This window comes from Piliocolobus tephrosceles, chromosome 16 (genome assembly GCF_002776525.5).
Source record: "Piliocolobus tephrosceles isolate RC106 chromosome 16, ASM277652v3, whole genome shotgun sequence".
NCBI classification, from domain to species: Eukaryota; Metazoa; Chordata; class Mammalia; order Primates; family Cercopithecidae; genus Piliocolobus; species Piliocolobus tephrosceles.
In genome coordinates, this window is record NC_045449.1 from 1,850,841 (window position 1) to 1,865,408 (window position 14,568).

At 56.4% G+C, this 14,568-nt stretch overlaps 2 protein-coding genes across 7 annotated transcripts; both read left to right on the forward strand.

The window, feature by feature from the left end:
* Positions 1–206: 206 nt before the first annotated feature.
* DPH1 (diphthamide biosynthesis 1) lies at positions 207–13,661 on the forward strand. 6 transcript variants are annotated; one of them, XM_031934282.1, is made up of 13 exons: positions 284–331; positions 2,525–2,616; positions 3,760–3,912; positions 4,034–4,097; positions 6,129–6,250; positions 6,686–6,843; positions 6,992–7,113; positions 9,568–9,636; positions 10,032–10,188; positions 10,317–10,420; positions 10,924–11,002; positions 11,279–11,419; positions 11,588–13,661. In XM_031934282.1, the coding sequence occupies exons 4-13, from the start codon at positions 4,045–4,047 to the stop codon at positions 11,675–11,677; spliced, it is 1,095 nt and encodes a 364-aa protein (XP_031790142.1). In that variant the 5' UTR covers positions 284–331; positions 2,525–2,616; positions 3,760–3,912; positions 4,034–4,044; the 3' UTR covers positions 11,678–13,661. The 6 variants fall into 6 exon arrangements, with proteins under 6 accessions (XP_031790139.1, XP_031790140.1, XP_031790142.1 ...); XM_031934278.1 differs by lacking the exon at positions 284–331 and adding an exon at positions 2,175–2,312 and having other exon boundaries at positions 10,320–10,420; XM_031934277.1 differs by lacking the exon at positions 284–331 and adding an exon at positions 2,208–2,312.
* On the forward strand, positions 11,810–13,190 carry OVCA2 (OVCA2 serine hydrolase domain containing). The gene is made up of 2 exons (XM_031934283.1): positions 11,810–12,051; positions 12,380–13,190. The coding sequence occupies exons 1-2, from the start codon at positions 11,868–11,870 to the stop codon at positions 12,877–12,879; spliced, it is 684 nt and encodes a 227-aa protein (XP_031790143.1). The 5' UTR covers positions 11,810–11,867; the 3' UTR covers positions 12,880–13,190.
* Positions 13,662–14,568: the final 907 nt, after the last annotated feature.

Below are 14,568 nucleotides of genomic sequence, written 5' to 3' on the forward strand. Positions count from 1 at the left end.
GGCAGGCTCGTGCACGGCCGGGGAGAGGAGTGGGAGGCGGAGTCGCAGGGAGAGGGCAACTGCAGTGGTCGGGGACCACTAGGGAATCCTGAGTCCCGGCATTCGGGGCTGGGGTGGAGCTCCGTATAGCCCCGCCCCTAGCTCCTCCTTTATGGCCCCGCCCAGCGTGTATCCCCGCCCCCCGCTGACCGATCGGCGATCGATCGCAATGTCTGCGCTCTCCGCGTTCTTCCAGCGCTGTCTTTTCAGTACCACGTGCGCAGGCAAGTGATGGCGGCGGTGGTTGCGTTCGGGGCAGCGGAGCAGGGCGGCCGAAACGGCCCTGGCAGAGGTGGGTGCTGCAACGCTGCGCCCTCCAGACCTCGCATCACGGCGCGGGGCCCCCCAGTTAGGGACAGGACCAACCCCCTTGAACGGCGGCAGCGTCTTTCTAGATCCCGCTGTTAGTCGCCTTGGGCCGCTGTCACCAGCTGGGGGTCGCTGTCAACCGGAGCCCAGAGGTACCAGTCTTTTGCAGCTTTAGGGCGCGACCGAGAGCAGCCCTTAATCTTCAAATCGGAAACTACAGCCTTGCCTTGGCGGGCAGACGGACGCAGGAAGATTGACGGATAAAACGGACTCGACGGGGAGGGAAGGGGCCAGGCCAGTTGCAGCGGGTATTTTACGAGTGCGCCCTCAGGGAATGCTTTCGGGGAAGAGGCACAAGGTTTCATTCGCCAGGCATTAACTGAGCGCCCACCGAATGCCAGGCCTGCGCTGGGTGCAGGTACTGGGATCAGAGATCTCAGTCTACTGGGGGAATGTTAATGTAAACATACAGCCTTGTGATAGAGGAGGAGGTGCCTCCTGGCCCCTGGGACACATTGAAGGGCTAATGTTAGCAGCTCCTACACCCCAACGACCACTAGGGACTTGTCAGAGGAGGATCTGTGATGGGCCTAGGAAGCCTAGGCTGATTGTCCAAGGCTTTTGAAACAACTGACCAAAACCATAGCAGTGGTAACGTTCAAATCTGGTCTCAGGGTCCCGGCCTGCCAGACTAGATCTCCACTGGACCATCCCCACCGCCGCCCACACAGTGGTTGAAGCCTCACATCTGGGCGGATCCCTCCTGTCATAGCGTGGGGCCCTAGCAGAAGTTGTGGCACACAGTACAGTCTCAATACGTATTCGTTGAATAAGTTAATTTCTTGCCTTCTCGTATCCTCAGACTGTCTGGCTCCTTAAAGAGATACCGGGATTGAACTAAGCTTAATGTGGGGGCAGGGCATAGTGGCTTACACCTTTAGTCTGAGCACTTTGGGAGGCTGAGGAGGACTGTGTGAGCCTACGAATTCCACACCAGTCTGGGGGACCCTGTATGCACAAAAAAATTAAAAAATAGCCCTGTGTGGCCGGGCGCGGTGGCTCACACCTGTAATCCCAGCACTCTGGGAGGCAGAGGGGGGCAGATCACCTGAGGGCAGGAGTTCAAGACCAGCCTGGACAACATGGTGAAACCCTGTCTCTACTAAAAATACAAAAATTAGCCAGGCCTGGTGGCACATGCCTGTAATCCCAGCTACTCGGGAGGCTGAGGCAGGAGAATTGCTTGAGCCCGGGAGGCTGAGCTTGCAGTGAGTTGAGATCGCGCCACTGCACTCCAGCCTGGCGGACAGAGTGAGACTTTGCCAAAAAAAAAAAAAAAAAGCCGTGCGTCTTGGCACGTGCCTGTGGTCCTAGCAACTGGGGAGGCTAAGGTGGGAGGATTATCGTTTGAGCCCAGGAGGTCGAGGCTGCAGTGTACCATGACTGAGCCCCTGACTCCAGCCTGGGTGATGGAGTGAGACCCTGCCTTAAAAAATAATAAGCTGAATTGTGGGGAACAGGGTGAGACCAGAGTAAGGGCTGCAGTCTTGCTAAGTGCTACGGTTTCCCCTTTACTCCAGGAAAGTATAAACCTGTCATTGCTAGACTGCTGGTCCCTAAGGGACAAGGTCACTTTTCTGTCCTTACTGGTACGTCCACCACCCTGACTCAAGTGTTCCTGGTTTAGGAAGGGCAATAGGCGGGACACAGGTGTGTCGAGGCGGGGGTGGGGGGGGGGGGCGTTCCATTGGTGCGACCAGGTGAATCTTGGTCTCTTCGGATTGACATCACCTGGCGCATACCTAGTTGGTCTGCACCTTCCCGGGCGCCGGCTGCATTTTTGCACGTGATGAAGAACCCGGAAGTGCACCATCTTGCCTCCGTTCGTCCAAACAAGAGTAAGGAGGAGCAATGGGACAGCTAAGTGCGTGTACGATGTTTATTTCCCTTTTAAATGAGGAGAGGTAAGCATGAAAGAAGTAACCAATGTGGCCATAGTCAGTGGGATTCGGAGTAAGGAGGGCAGTCTTTTAAGTTAGTATTCATGTTTAATGGTTTGCTTATAGACCTCATATCTAGAAGCTCAAAACTTCAAGGTATCCTCAGGAGGTGGGAGAGGGGAGACATTCTCCCAGGCTGGCTGGGCTGGCTAGACTGACTCTTGGGTTTTCTTCAGGGCTGTTCTCTATCAAGGAGCAGTATGTGGACTCAGACTAAATCTTTGCTCCTTAGCCCCCCGGTGTCACCTCTACTCTCCTGAGGAAGAAGGTGAGCCATATTCTATTCATGGGCTCAAGTCTTCCATTCCCAGTAAGTTCACAACATGGAAATTATACCGGTTACCTTCTGGCTTAATGAATTGTCTCTACCTTCGGGATGAATTCAGCGAGAACGAAAGCTGGGCTAACCCACTTGGTGTCTGGATCTGGCCCTTAAACTTGGTGGAGTTAACAGCTTAGCTGGGTCTTGTTACTGAACTCAACTTGGGTCTCCTCGTCCTCACAAAGCAAAGCCAAACACTGACATTGAGATTTGCAGGGAGAGAACAAGCATTTATTGTAAGGCGCCAAGCAGGGAGACTGGGCAGCTAAGGCTTAAGACCTAAACTCCCTGATGGCTTACAAGCAAAGGGTTTTTATTTTTTTAATTTTATTTATTTATTTATTTATTTATTTTGAGATGGAGTCTCGCTCTGTCGCCCAGGCTAGAGTGCAGTGGCGCAGTCTTGGCTCACTGCAAGCTCTGCCTCCCGGGTTCACGCCATTCTCCTGCCGCAGGCTCCTGAGTAGCTGGGATTACAGGCGCCCGCCACCTCGCCCCGCTAGTTTTTTGTATTTTTAGTAGAGATGGGGTTTCGCCTTGCTAGCTAGGATGGTCTCGATCTCCTGACCTCGTGATCCGCCCTCCTCAGTCTCCCAGCACTTTGGGATTCCAGGCATGAGCTGCCGCCCGGGTTTTTAAAGGCTGGGCCGCAGGGGGTCTTTAAAGTGAATTAAGGCCTGGGGAATTTCTGGAAGTTTCTTACCTACTTTCTGGCTTCAGTCTGTCTTAGGTCTTACATGACAGCAATTAGTTGGCATTTTTCATCAGGTGGGGGTCCTGGTTTCTGAAAAACGACTTAGGGGTATATGTGAAGATGTTATCTTTAGTTCCTGTGGGGAAGCAGACATCTTATGACTCTGACTTGAGTGACTGTGGTTTATTATCTTCTTGTTTAGCAAGTTACTGACTTCCCTAATTGCTGGTTATAGGGCTAGCTAAGAGGCCTGGGACTTTTCTTGAGATGACTCAAAATTTTTTATTTCTGTGCTTGAGTCGGGGCACCGACAGACCCTGAAAACGGGTCCCTGTGCCACCTCAGTCTGGCTGCAGCCAAAGACAGACGCCAGCTCAGGCTTGTATCCATTCTAGCTCGGGCCCCTCGGGGCCGTGTGGCCAATCACATCCCCCCTGAGATCCTGAAGAACCCCCAGCTGCAGGCAGCAATCCAGGTGCTGCCTTCCAACTACAACTTTGAGATCCCCAAGACCATCTGGAGGATCCAACAAGCCCAGGCCAAGAAGGGTGAGCCCGTGATCCTTGAGCTGGGGTGGGGGTGGAGGGGCTGCCTGGCCCGGATGGGACAGCGTCCTCCTTGCAGCCCCTTCCTAGCCCTCCACCTCCACGTCTTTGCTCCGTCTCGCAGTGGCCTTGCAAATGCCGGAAGGCCTCCTCCTCTTTGCCTGTACCATTGTGGATATCTTGGAAAGGTGAGGCCTGGGACCCTGGAGAGGAGGCTGAGCCAGGTTGCTCCCATCCCCTGTGCTCATTACCCCGGGGGGTAATGCCCTGGTGGCGGGCGTTTTTTTCTTCTGGACCTCCGCGGTTCCCCTTTCCCTCCCACAACCACACACACTAAGGGAAAACCCGAAACAAATCAGCTTGCTGAGGCCCTGCATGTCCCTGCAAATATCTCCTCCCTAAACATTTGGGACAGAGAAAGAAACTAATCCCAGTGTCTTCAAAGCTGCGCCCAGAGCAGGTGGTGGGACCCAGGGAGGAACCTGAGAATTCTCCAAGCTGTCCCTGAAATGTGCTGAGTGGTCAGTGAGAGGTCTGCTGGTGGGCGCGGCAGGGGCACCGTTTCCTCGGGCACATTTGGGAAAGTAGAGCAAGGATGGGTTTGGAGCACCGAGGTGTGCGGGAGAAGGTATTCAGTTCCTCTACATCCTACCCCTGTCACTCTTAAGTTTCTGCAATACAATGAGCCATCCTTGGGAGGGTGAGAGCTTAGCCATCTGGAACCAGCACAGGGACAGGGGAGGGGAGCGAAGAAAGGGGAGCTCATCTCATGCTGGGAACCTCCCACTCCCCTGCGGCCCCATCTCCCCCCCCACTTCCCTATCCCCCTCCCCTGCTCCCCCTCCCCCTTCCCTCTTGCCCCCTCCCCCTCTGCCTCCCCTTCTGCTCCCTCCACCTCCCCTGCTGCCCCATCGCCTCCCCGTCCTTCCCCTCCCCTGTTCCCCCTTCCCCTCCCCTGCTCCCCCAACCTCATCCCCTGCTGCCCCATCCCCCTCCCCTGCTCCCCCCTCCCCTGCTCTCCCTCCCCTGCTCCCCCTGCCTCCCCTGTTGCCCCCTCCCCCTCCACTGTTGCCCTTCCCCTGCTCCCCCCTCCCCTGCCACCCCCTCCCCTTCCCCTGTTGCCCCCTCCCCCTCCCCTGCTGCTGCCTCCTCCCCCCAATCCTGTTACCACAAACTTACTTCCCTGCTCCTACCCTCTTGCCCCTTGGGGATGCTCTCTGGGGCTCAGGCCAATTTGCATACATTTTAATCTGTAAAAAATTAAGTGCTCTGGCTGACTCAGATGCCTGGGCTGCATTCTAAGGAGCTGAATAATCTGCTTCTGGGCACAGCCTGATTTGGGGAAGGGGGTGGAGGAGGGGGTGACTAGCAGGAGCTCAACTCTTCCACTGCCACACCCCCAGGGGAGGATGGGGGGACCCCAGTCACTGAGCCAGGCTCCACACCCCAAGTGTGAGTCTCTTCCAAGGAAGAGGGGGTTCTCCATTCCTAAGGTAAGTTTAGGGGTACAGGGTCTTCCCCACCCACATCTTCCCCACCCACGTCTTCCCCACCCACCCCCTCCCGCAGTGATTCTGGCCTGGCAGCTGATCCCACGGCAGTGTTCTGGCCACAGCCTCCTCTTCCTGAGGCAGGAGGCGTGTAGGTGGCGCCATGTGCTGTGGGGGACCTGTGCCTGGGTCCCCCTGTCCTGGGCACTAAGGGCCTTGCCTGTGGTTGGGAGGGAATGGGGGCCCTGCCTGTGGTGGGGAGGAAGTGGGGGTCCTGTGGTGGGGAGGGAGTGGGGGTCCAGGCGAGATGGGGGCTGTGTGTATCCATACAGCCACACCTATGCCCACCGCAGCACTCAGCATGGGAGTGAGGACCTTTGCGTGTGTGTGCGTGCTCACTGCTCTGGGTGGGTGAGTCAGGGGAGGGGGCATCTGTGTTTTGACCCCATGTGTGCTGGACTGAGGGCTAAGGTCCTTCCTGCAGCCTGAGCCTGGGCAGAGGAATGAGGGTCCTCGCGCAGCAACAGTTCCAGGAGCGGTTGCCAGGCTGGGGGAGGTGGCAGCTGTGCCCCTCCTACTCTTTGTTGGCAGAAGTGGCAGCTGCCAACCCAAGGAACTGGAGAAGTAGGGAGAGAGGAGCTGGGCCCTGAGACACCCTCCCAGCATTGGGTCTCTCCCACCGCACTCCCTGTGTCCCTGTCCCACTGTCCCCCCCACCCCCCCCGACAGGTTCACGGAGGCTGAAGTGATGGTGATGGGTGACGTGACCTATGGGGCTTGCTGTGTGGATGACTTCACGGCGAGGGCCCTGGGAGCTGACTTCTTGGTGCACTACGGCCACAGTTGCCTGGGTATGGCGGGGCCAGGACATCTGGACAGTGGCGGGGCTGGCAGGGAGGCAGGCTGCACACTCATCTTCCCCATGGCAGTGGCTTCTTGTCCTGCTTGGAGACACGAGGTCCCTCCTGGTTTCTGGGGTGGCCTCTGCCTGCCTGCTCTGCAGGTAGATCTTGCCTTTGGATTTGGTTGCCTTGGCAACTGTGCTCTGTCCCAGATGCGGGTGTTTGAAAGGCTGCTGGTCGTAGAGCAGGCCAGGCCCTGGCCGGGTGACAGAGAAGTCCGACTGAGAAGGAGCTTCTAGGGGACCCGTGACCCCCTCTTCTCCTACCCTGCCCTTTTACCCCCAGGCTGAAGCCACTGGGCTGGTTGCTCAGAGACCTGAGCCTGGGCCAGGCCCTCTGCTGCTCCTGCCTCCCAAACAGCCCCTGAACTCCTCCCTCCCGCAGTTCCCATGGACACCTCGGCCCAAGACTTCCGGGTGCTGTACGTCTTTGTGGACATCCGGATAGACACTACCCACCTCCTGGACTCTCTCCGCCTCACCTTTCCCCCAGCCACTGCCCTTGCCCTGGTCAGCACCATTCAGTTTGTGTCGACCTTGCAGGTGAGTGGAACGAGGATCCTCGGCCTCCCGCACGGTGGACAGCAGCCACTCTCTGGCTGTTGCTGGATCCCCAGGTGCTCCAGGCTGTTTCTCAGCCCTGGCTTTCCTGCCCCAGCCACTGGCTTCCCTTCCCTCGTCATTCCTACAGGCAGCCGCCCAGGAGCTGAAAGCTGAGTACCGTGTGAGTGTCCCACAGTGCAAGCCCCTGTCCCCTGGAGAGATTCTGGGCTGCACATCCCCCCGACTGCCCAAAGAGGTGGAGGCCGTTGTGTAAGTTAAAAATGGGGGCCAAGTAAGTCCTAGACACATGAGTGTATCCTGGGAGGGAGCCTGAGGTTCTTCATCCAGGAAGGAAAGCAAATCTAATGTTCCTTACCTGCCCAAGGTCACACTGCAAGGTGGGGACCAAACAGGGACCAGACTTCAGGTTTACTGTGGCTTTCTCCATGGCCCAGTCCGCCACCCAGAAGGCTGTGCAGGGTGGGGGCAGGAGTCAGAGGGCCTGATGCGGGGGATGAGGGTGGGCTGGAAATGGTGGGAATGTAATTGGAGAAGATGGATGGGCACGCCCAGGCTGCAGCCCCATTAATTTACCATCCGGACAGCTAACAAGCAGAAGCAGTGTGTCTCCTGCCGCCTAATTATTTTAGGTAATGGAAATGCTTAATGTTGTGTGAATGCAGCCAGCCTGAGAGCCGACAGCTCCCCCGACTGGGACCCGGGAAGGGAGCCCCGTTCCTTACTAATGTCTGGGAGGGAGGGGCGCTCCCTGACTCAGTCCCACCTCTGGGGCTTCAGAGGCTGTTCCCACAGGCCTGACACCCCGACCCTAGACAGGTGCACATCAGGGCCTTCCCCAGCCCAGTCCTGGCAGCCCTGCTCCCCGAGCCGAACTCCCCCTGTGCCCGCGCCACTCGGTTTCTCCCCTTGGGGGCTTCAAAGTGTATGTTGGAGGGAGGGACACCCTGAGTGTTAGCCATTCATCAGAATGAAGTGTGGTCTCCAAGAGGGAGAGAAGGAGCTGCCACGGGCAGGTTATCTTGCACACTCTGGAGTCTTCAGGGCTGGGAAGCTACTGTCAGGGACAGCATGCCTGTGGGCACACTCGGTACAGCCTGGGGTTGAGCCTCAGATCCACTGCTTCCTCGCTGTTTAATATTAGGCAAGTTTCTTAACGTCCCTGGGCCTCAGTTGTATCTTCTGTAAAATGGGTATACTATACGGATCTTGGAGGATGAGTAGACAGGACTGCGTGAACTAATTCACTTCAGGTACTTAGTCTATGCCTGGTACATAGAAGGCACAAGTCTAATAAACAGTAGCTGTTGGCCGGGTGCAGTGGCTCACGCCTGTAATCCCAACACTTTGGGAGGCCAAGGCAGGAGAATTTCATATGTCCAGGAGTCTGAGACCAGCCTGGGCAACACAATGAAACCCTGTTCTCTCAAAAAAAAAAAAAAAAAAAAAAAAAGAGAAAGGAAAAAGAAAGAAGAAAAATTGGCTGGGTATGGTGTCCATGCCTGTAGTCCCAGCTATTCAGGAGGCTTAGGTGAGAGGATCGCTTGAGCCTGGGAGCTCGAGGCTGCAGTGAGCCACGATTGAATCACTCAGCCTGGGTGACAGAGTAAGACCCTGTCTGAAAGCAACAACAAAAAAATGAAAATGAGGTAGCTATTGTTATAACTCAGTAACTGGGCCCAAGAGCTGGTTTGGGCAGAAAGTAGCCATTGTATGTCCTGCAACCTCATGTACAGCATAGATCAGAGGTCCCCAGCCCGTGGTCCCATGGCGTGTTAGGAACCCTGCCGCACAGTGGAAGGTGAGGGTGGGCCCGCCAGCATGACCGCCTGAGCTCCACCTCCAGTGATCCACCGCGGCATGAGATTCTCGTAGCTCAAACCCTGTCATGACCTGTGTGTGTGAGGGATCTAGGCTGCATGATCCTTATGAGATTTTAATGCCTGATGATCTGAGGTGGGACAGTTTCATCCTGAAACCATCCCCCACTCCCACCCGTGTCTGTGAAAAACTGTCTTCCACAGTGCCAGAAATGTCGGTTACTTGAATACTACTGTCCATATCTGTATTGAGCTTGTAAAGGAGAATCTGTTCCCCAACTTCCAAATGAGGATCTCTAGAACCCCAGGTGGCCTCACCATGGCCGGGCTGTTCCTTCACTCTTCCTCACAAGCTTGGGGTGGGACAGTTCTTAGATTCTGCATTATGTAAATACAGTCATCCAATTCAAACTGCTTATCTCACATGTGAGAAAACCAAGGCTCCAAGAGGTGAAATGATGGCTTGTTCCAGTTTACAGAGTCACAGCACAGCCAGCCGTGAACTCAGTCCTCTGGACGTTTTTTTTGAGACAGTCTCGCTCTGTTGCCCAGGCTGGAGTGCAGTGGTGCGATCTCGGCTCACTGCAGCCTCCGCCTCCCAGGTGCAAGTGATTCTTCTGCCTCAGCCTCCCCAGTAGCTGGGACTACAGGTGCGTGCCACCATGCCCAGCTAAGTTTTTGTATTTTTAATAGAGACGGGGTTTCACCTTGCTAGCCAGGATGGTCTTGATCTCCTGACCTCGTGATCCGCCTGCCTCGGCCTCCCAAAGTGCTGGGATTACAGGCGTGCGCCACCGTGCCCGGCCAGCCCTGTGGACTTCTAAGCCAGCGAGTGCGTCTTCTGCTGCCCCAAACCACACTTACAGCCTCCTTTCCACCCCTGCAGGTATCTTGGAGATGGCCGCTTCCATCTGGAGTCTGTCATGATTGCCAACCCCAATGTCCCCGCTTACCGGTATGGGCTGGGCCGGGCTGGGCTGACCAGCTGGTGTGGGGTGAGATTCCCCGCCACTGAGGCCCTCAATGGGTTGCATCCCCATTTCCTGGCCACTAAGCCACCAGCCCTAAGGGTCTGAGGCACTTGGGCCCTGGATCTGGGCATTAGCTCCAGGGCTGCTGTTGCCTACCCGTCTCCTGGGGTTTCCACTGAAATCCTAAAGCTGCCGTCTGTTGTGTCTGGTCCAGCTGTGGGACAGGTCTGCCTAATGACAATCCCCGCTCTTGCCTCTGTTCCTAATTACCTGCGTGGGGCCTAAAGGTTCAGGAGCCCATGGGGCTGAGTCAGGAGCTGTGTGCACAGTCCTAGTCCCCACAGTGGCTGCACTGTGACCCTGACTGCTGCTTTTCCAGGTATGACCCGTACAGCAAAGTCCTGTCCAGAGAGCACTATGACCACCAGCGCATGCGGGCTGCTCGCCAGGAAGCCATAGCCACCGCCCGCTCCGCTAAGTCCTGGGGCCTTATTCTGGGCACTCTGGGCCGCCAGGGCAGTCCTAAGATCCTGGAGGTCAGTGGGCTCAGGACAGCCTCTGGAGGAGGGCAGTGGCTGGGAACACAGCTGGGAAAACCTGTAGGCCACAGGTTCAGCTTTGGCTGCTTGACCAGGTGACCCCCCACCCTGTCTCCCTTTCCCAGCAGCACCTGGAATCTCGACTCCGAGCCTTTGGCCTTTCCTTCGTGAGGCTGCTGCTCTCTGAGATCTTCCCCAGCAAGCTTAGCCTACTTCCCGAGGTGGATGTGTGAGTTTCCCCACCTTACCTGCTTGGCTATGACAGGCTAAAGAAGCTTAGAAGCTGGGTCTTGCCCATCTCGTCCTGAAGGCTGGAGCCAACAGGAATTGCTTCCATGGCCATGGGATTTTAATGTTTACAGAGACCTCCCTGGGAGGGCTAACTGGGTCATCCCTGCTTTGGGACTCTGGGGCTCAGAGGCAATGGCAGCATCACATTTGTCGTTGTGCAATGCGTTAGAGTGGTGGCTGACACCTGCCCTGTACCAGGTACTAAATTTGGTTCTGGGGATACTATCACCAGTGAGCTGCCCTGGAAAGCTCATTGTCGGCAGAGGAAACAGGAGAACACACACAACAATACGGTATTCCAAACAGCAGTGGGTCACTGTCTTTACTTTACGATTCATAAAGCCTGTTAATGAATGGGTGTGCTGGGGCACTGTCATGGTCTTCAGCATGCTGCTGGCAGAGGAGGCCCTTCCTAGGGTCTGACCGGGCTTTCCTTTCCAGGTGGGTGCAGGTGGCATGTCCACGTCTCTCCATTGACTGGGGCACAGCCTTCCCCAAGCCGCTGCTGACACCCTATGAGGTAACACCAAGCTCTGGGGGAGAATGGGCTTTAGACGTGGTTCTCAAAGGCGAGGTCTGCAGTCGAGTGGTGTGGGTGGGCAGCATTTCGCTATGTTCATAGATTCCGGAGGCTGACTGTGTAGCCTCAGGCAAGGCCCTGAACCTCTCTGAACCACACATTTCCCTTCTGTGGTAGGAGACAGTGTGCCCTTCACAGGCCGTCGTGAGGACTGAATTCAGTAATCCCGGAGCAGAAAAACACTGGCAAATGTGATTGTCCGCTCCCCTCCCCTAGGCGGCCGTGGCTCTGAGGGATATTCCCTGGCAGCAGCCCTACCCGATGGACTTCTACGCTGGCAGCTCCTTGGGGCCCTGGACGGTGAACCACGGCCTGGACCGGCGTCCCCAGACCCCGGGCCGACCCGCGCGGGGGAAGGTAGGCAGGGGCTGCCAGGAGGGAGGAAAGACCGCGCCTGGGCACGGGCCGCATCCCTGGCGACACGAGCCGAGGCCGCCGCCCTGCGACCGCGGCGGGAAATGCACAGGAGCGGAGGGAAATGCAGGGTCGTAGAAACGAGACCCTGACCAAAGTCTGCAACCTCAGGTGCAGGAGGGGTCCATGCATCCCCCTTCAGCCGTGGCTTGCGAGGACTGCAGCTGCAGAGACAAGAAGGTGGCACCGCTTGCTCCTTGACAAGCTCCGGGGCCTCAGGTATCCGCCCTTGCTCTGGCTGCTCCCTGCCCTTTGCCGTTCTCATGGGAACGCCTTGGCGCTCCGAGGCCCGCCTTCGGGGTGTTGCGGGCGATTAGCTCCGCCCTTTGCATTCTACTTCCGGTCGGGGAAAGACCGCTTCCGGTGCTTCCCTCGCTCCTTGCCGGTCATAATGGCCGCGCAGCGACCCCTGCGGGTCCTGTGCCTGGCGGGCTTTCGGCAGAGCGAGCGGGGCTTCCGCGAGAAGACCGGGGCACTAAGGAAGGCGCTGCGGGCCCGCGCCGAGCTCGTGTGCCTCAGCGGCCCGCACTTGGTCCCCGACGCCCCGGGCCCCGAGGGCGCCAGATCAGACTTCGGTGAGACAAGCCCTGCTCCGGAAATAGTTTTCCCCCGCTTGTTTCGTCCCCTCGACACGCCTCAGCATCCCTCACCCTGCGTCCACCCTCATTCCCCCCATCCAGTCCACACCCTTCGTTTCTCGCGGCCCCTACCCTCTTGTTCAAACTGCAGCCTGTCCTCCCAGGCTTCCGCCTTCGTCGTCTTCCTCCGCTGTCTCCTGTTCAGTCCAATCCATTCCCCGCTTCTCTTTTCCTGTCATCTGGAACCCTCCCGCCCTTTCTCATTTCTTTGCTTCCTGGAGCCTCCCATGCCCTAATCCCATCCTCTTTCCCCATATCGCTGTAGGGTCCTGCCCTCCAGAGGAGCAGCCTCGAGGCTGGTGGTTTTCAGAGCAGGAGGCGGACGTTTTCTCCGCATTGGAAGAGCCCGCCGTATGCAGGGGCCTGGAGGAATCCCTGGGGATGGTGGCACAGGCACTCAACAGGCTGGGGCCTTTTGATGGCCTTCTTGGTTTCAGCCAAGGGGCTGCGCTAGCAGCCTTTGTATGTGCCCTGGGCCAGGCAGACGATCCCCGCTTCCCCCTGCCACGGTTTATCATCTTGGTCTCTGGTTTCTGTCCCCGGGGCCTTGGGTTCAAGGAATCCATCCTGCAAAGGCCCTTGTCACTGCCTTCACTCCATGTTTTCGGGGACACTGACAAAGTCATCCCCTCTCAGGAGAGTATGCAATTGGCCAGCCAACTCCCCGGAGCCATTACCCTCACCCACCCTGGTGGCCACTTCATTCCAGCAGCTGCATCCCAGCGTCAGGCCTACCTCAAGTTCTTGGACCAGTTTGCAGAGTAAAAGATCAAGAAATGTCTCTGCTCCTACATCCAGCCCCTCTTGGGGTAGCCTCCGTCATCTGTGCCCTCCCAGGGCCCTCCACTGCTGTGAGTGCGCCTCACCAGGACCAGTTAAGAGACAACTATCAATTCTTGAGACCCAAATTATATGGGCCCTGCCTTGAAGAAAAGGGGAGCACAACGCCTTAATGGACATTGACTTGTGAACCTCAAACATGAAAATGATTGGAGAGCCCTGGCTTAGGAGGGTGACATGGGGAAGACAGAGGCTGGCACCATGGTGACTGCCACATAATAAAGTGGTGATACGGATTTTGACCATCTTTTTCCTGGTACACACACACAAAATTTTATAATGGAAGTCGGTTTCTTGGCCATCTACATGGTGTTCTGGGCAGTGCCAAGCAGGGAGATGTTTCCAGTTGTGAGTCCCACGACAAGCTCCTGCATGGGTGCACATACTGACATGTTATTGGTGGAAGTTTGAAGGCCCAAACTGAAGGGCAGGAGGCCTCGGTGGCACAATCAGGGAGGAATATACATCTGAGAAGTTTTGGGAAGACATCACCTGCAAGGCTGCCTGAACCACAGTAATGTAGTCTTCTCTACCCAGATCACCGAGCGTTGTGTGCTGGTCTTCTCTCAAAACCTCGCTGTGTTCCCTGCTTCTCCCTCAGTGCTCTAACCTCGCTGAACTATGAGCTTGAAGGGTGGTTGATGCCAGACCTTGGGTGGAGGTCAGAGACAGGCCAGAATAAACAGCCATTTCCTAAATTGATCCCATCTTCAGGGTTTCTGAGATTGATGCCATTCTTTAGTGATGACAGCCAAGGCCTAAGCAATCCAGCTGGTTTTCTCTTTGGGGAGTATAGTTAGTTGTTCTTGGATACTTTGAGGATTGTTCAGTTTCGTTTCGTTTCTTTTTTTTTTTTTTTTTGAGACAGGCTCACTCTATCACCCAGGCTGGAGAGCAGTGGCCAAGATCCTGGCTCACTGCAACCTGGACCTCCTGAGTTCATGCAGTTGTCTCAACCTCCTGAGTAGCTGGCATTACAGGCATGCGCCACCATGCCTGGCTAATTTCTATATTTTTGTAGAGAGAGGGTTTTGCCATGTTGCCCAGGCTGATCTCAAACTCTTTAGCTCAAACAATCCACCTGCCTCAGCCTCCCAAAGTGCTAGACTTACAGGCCTGAGCCACTACACCTAGCTAGGATTGCCCACTCTTTCTTCTCTTTACTTTTAAAGACAAGGTCTGGGCTGGGCATGGTGGCTCATGCCTGTAATCTTAGCACTTTGGGAGGCCGAGCGAGGCGGGTGAATCACAAGGTCAGGAGATCGAGACCATCCTGGCTAACATGGTGAAACCCCGTCTCTACTAAAAATACAAAAAATTAGCCAGGCGTGGTGGTGGGCGCCTGTAGTCCCAGCCACTTCGGGAGGCTGAGGCAGGAGAATCGCTCGAACCCAGGAGGCAGAGCTTGCAGTAAGCCGAGATTGTGCCACTGCACTCCAGCCTGGGTGACAGACTCATCTCAAAATAAATAAAGACAAGGTCTGACTCTATCACCGAGGCTGGAGTGCAGTGGCACCGTCTTGATGGCCTCCGCCTCCTGGGCTGAAGCCATCATCCTCCCACCTCAGCCTCCCAAGTAGCTGGGCTGCAGGTGCACATCACCATACCCAGCTA

Bases quoted from the DNA above. Each gene is read 5' to 3' on its own strand.
- DPH1 (XM_031934277.1), top strand. From the start codon at position 2,260: ATGGGACAGCTAAGTGCGTGTACGATGTTTATTTCCCTTTTAAATGAG. The intron at 9,637-10,031 runs GTATGGGCTGGG...CTGCTTTTCCAG, and splicing joins CCCAATGTCCCCGCTTACCG to GTATGACCCGTACAGCAAAG. The intron at 10,189-10,316 runs GTCAGTGGGCTC...TCCCTTTCCCAG, and splicing joins GCAGTCCTAAGATCCTGGAG to CAGCACCTGGAATCTCGACT.
- OVCA2 (XM_031934283.1), top strand. From the start codon at position 11,868: ATGGCCGCGCAGCGACCCCTGCGGGTCCTGTGCCTGGCGGGCTTTCGG. The intron at 12,052-12,379 runs GTGAGACAAGCC...ATATCGCTGTAG, and splicing joins GGGCGCCAGATCAGACTTCG to GGTCCTGCCCTCCAGAGGAG.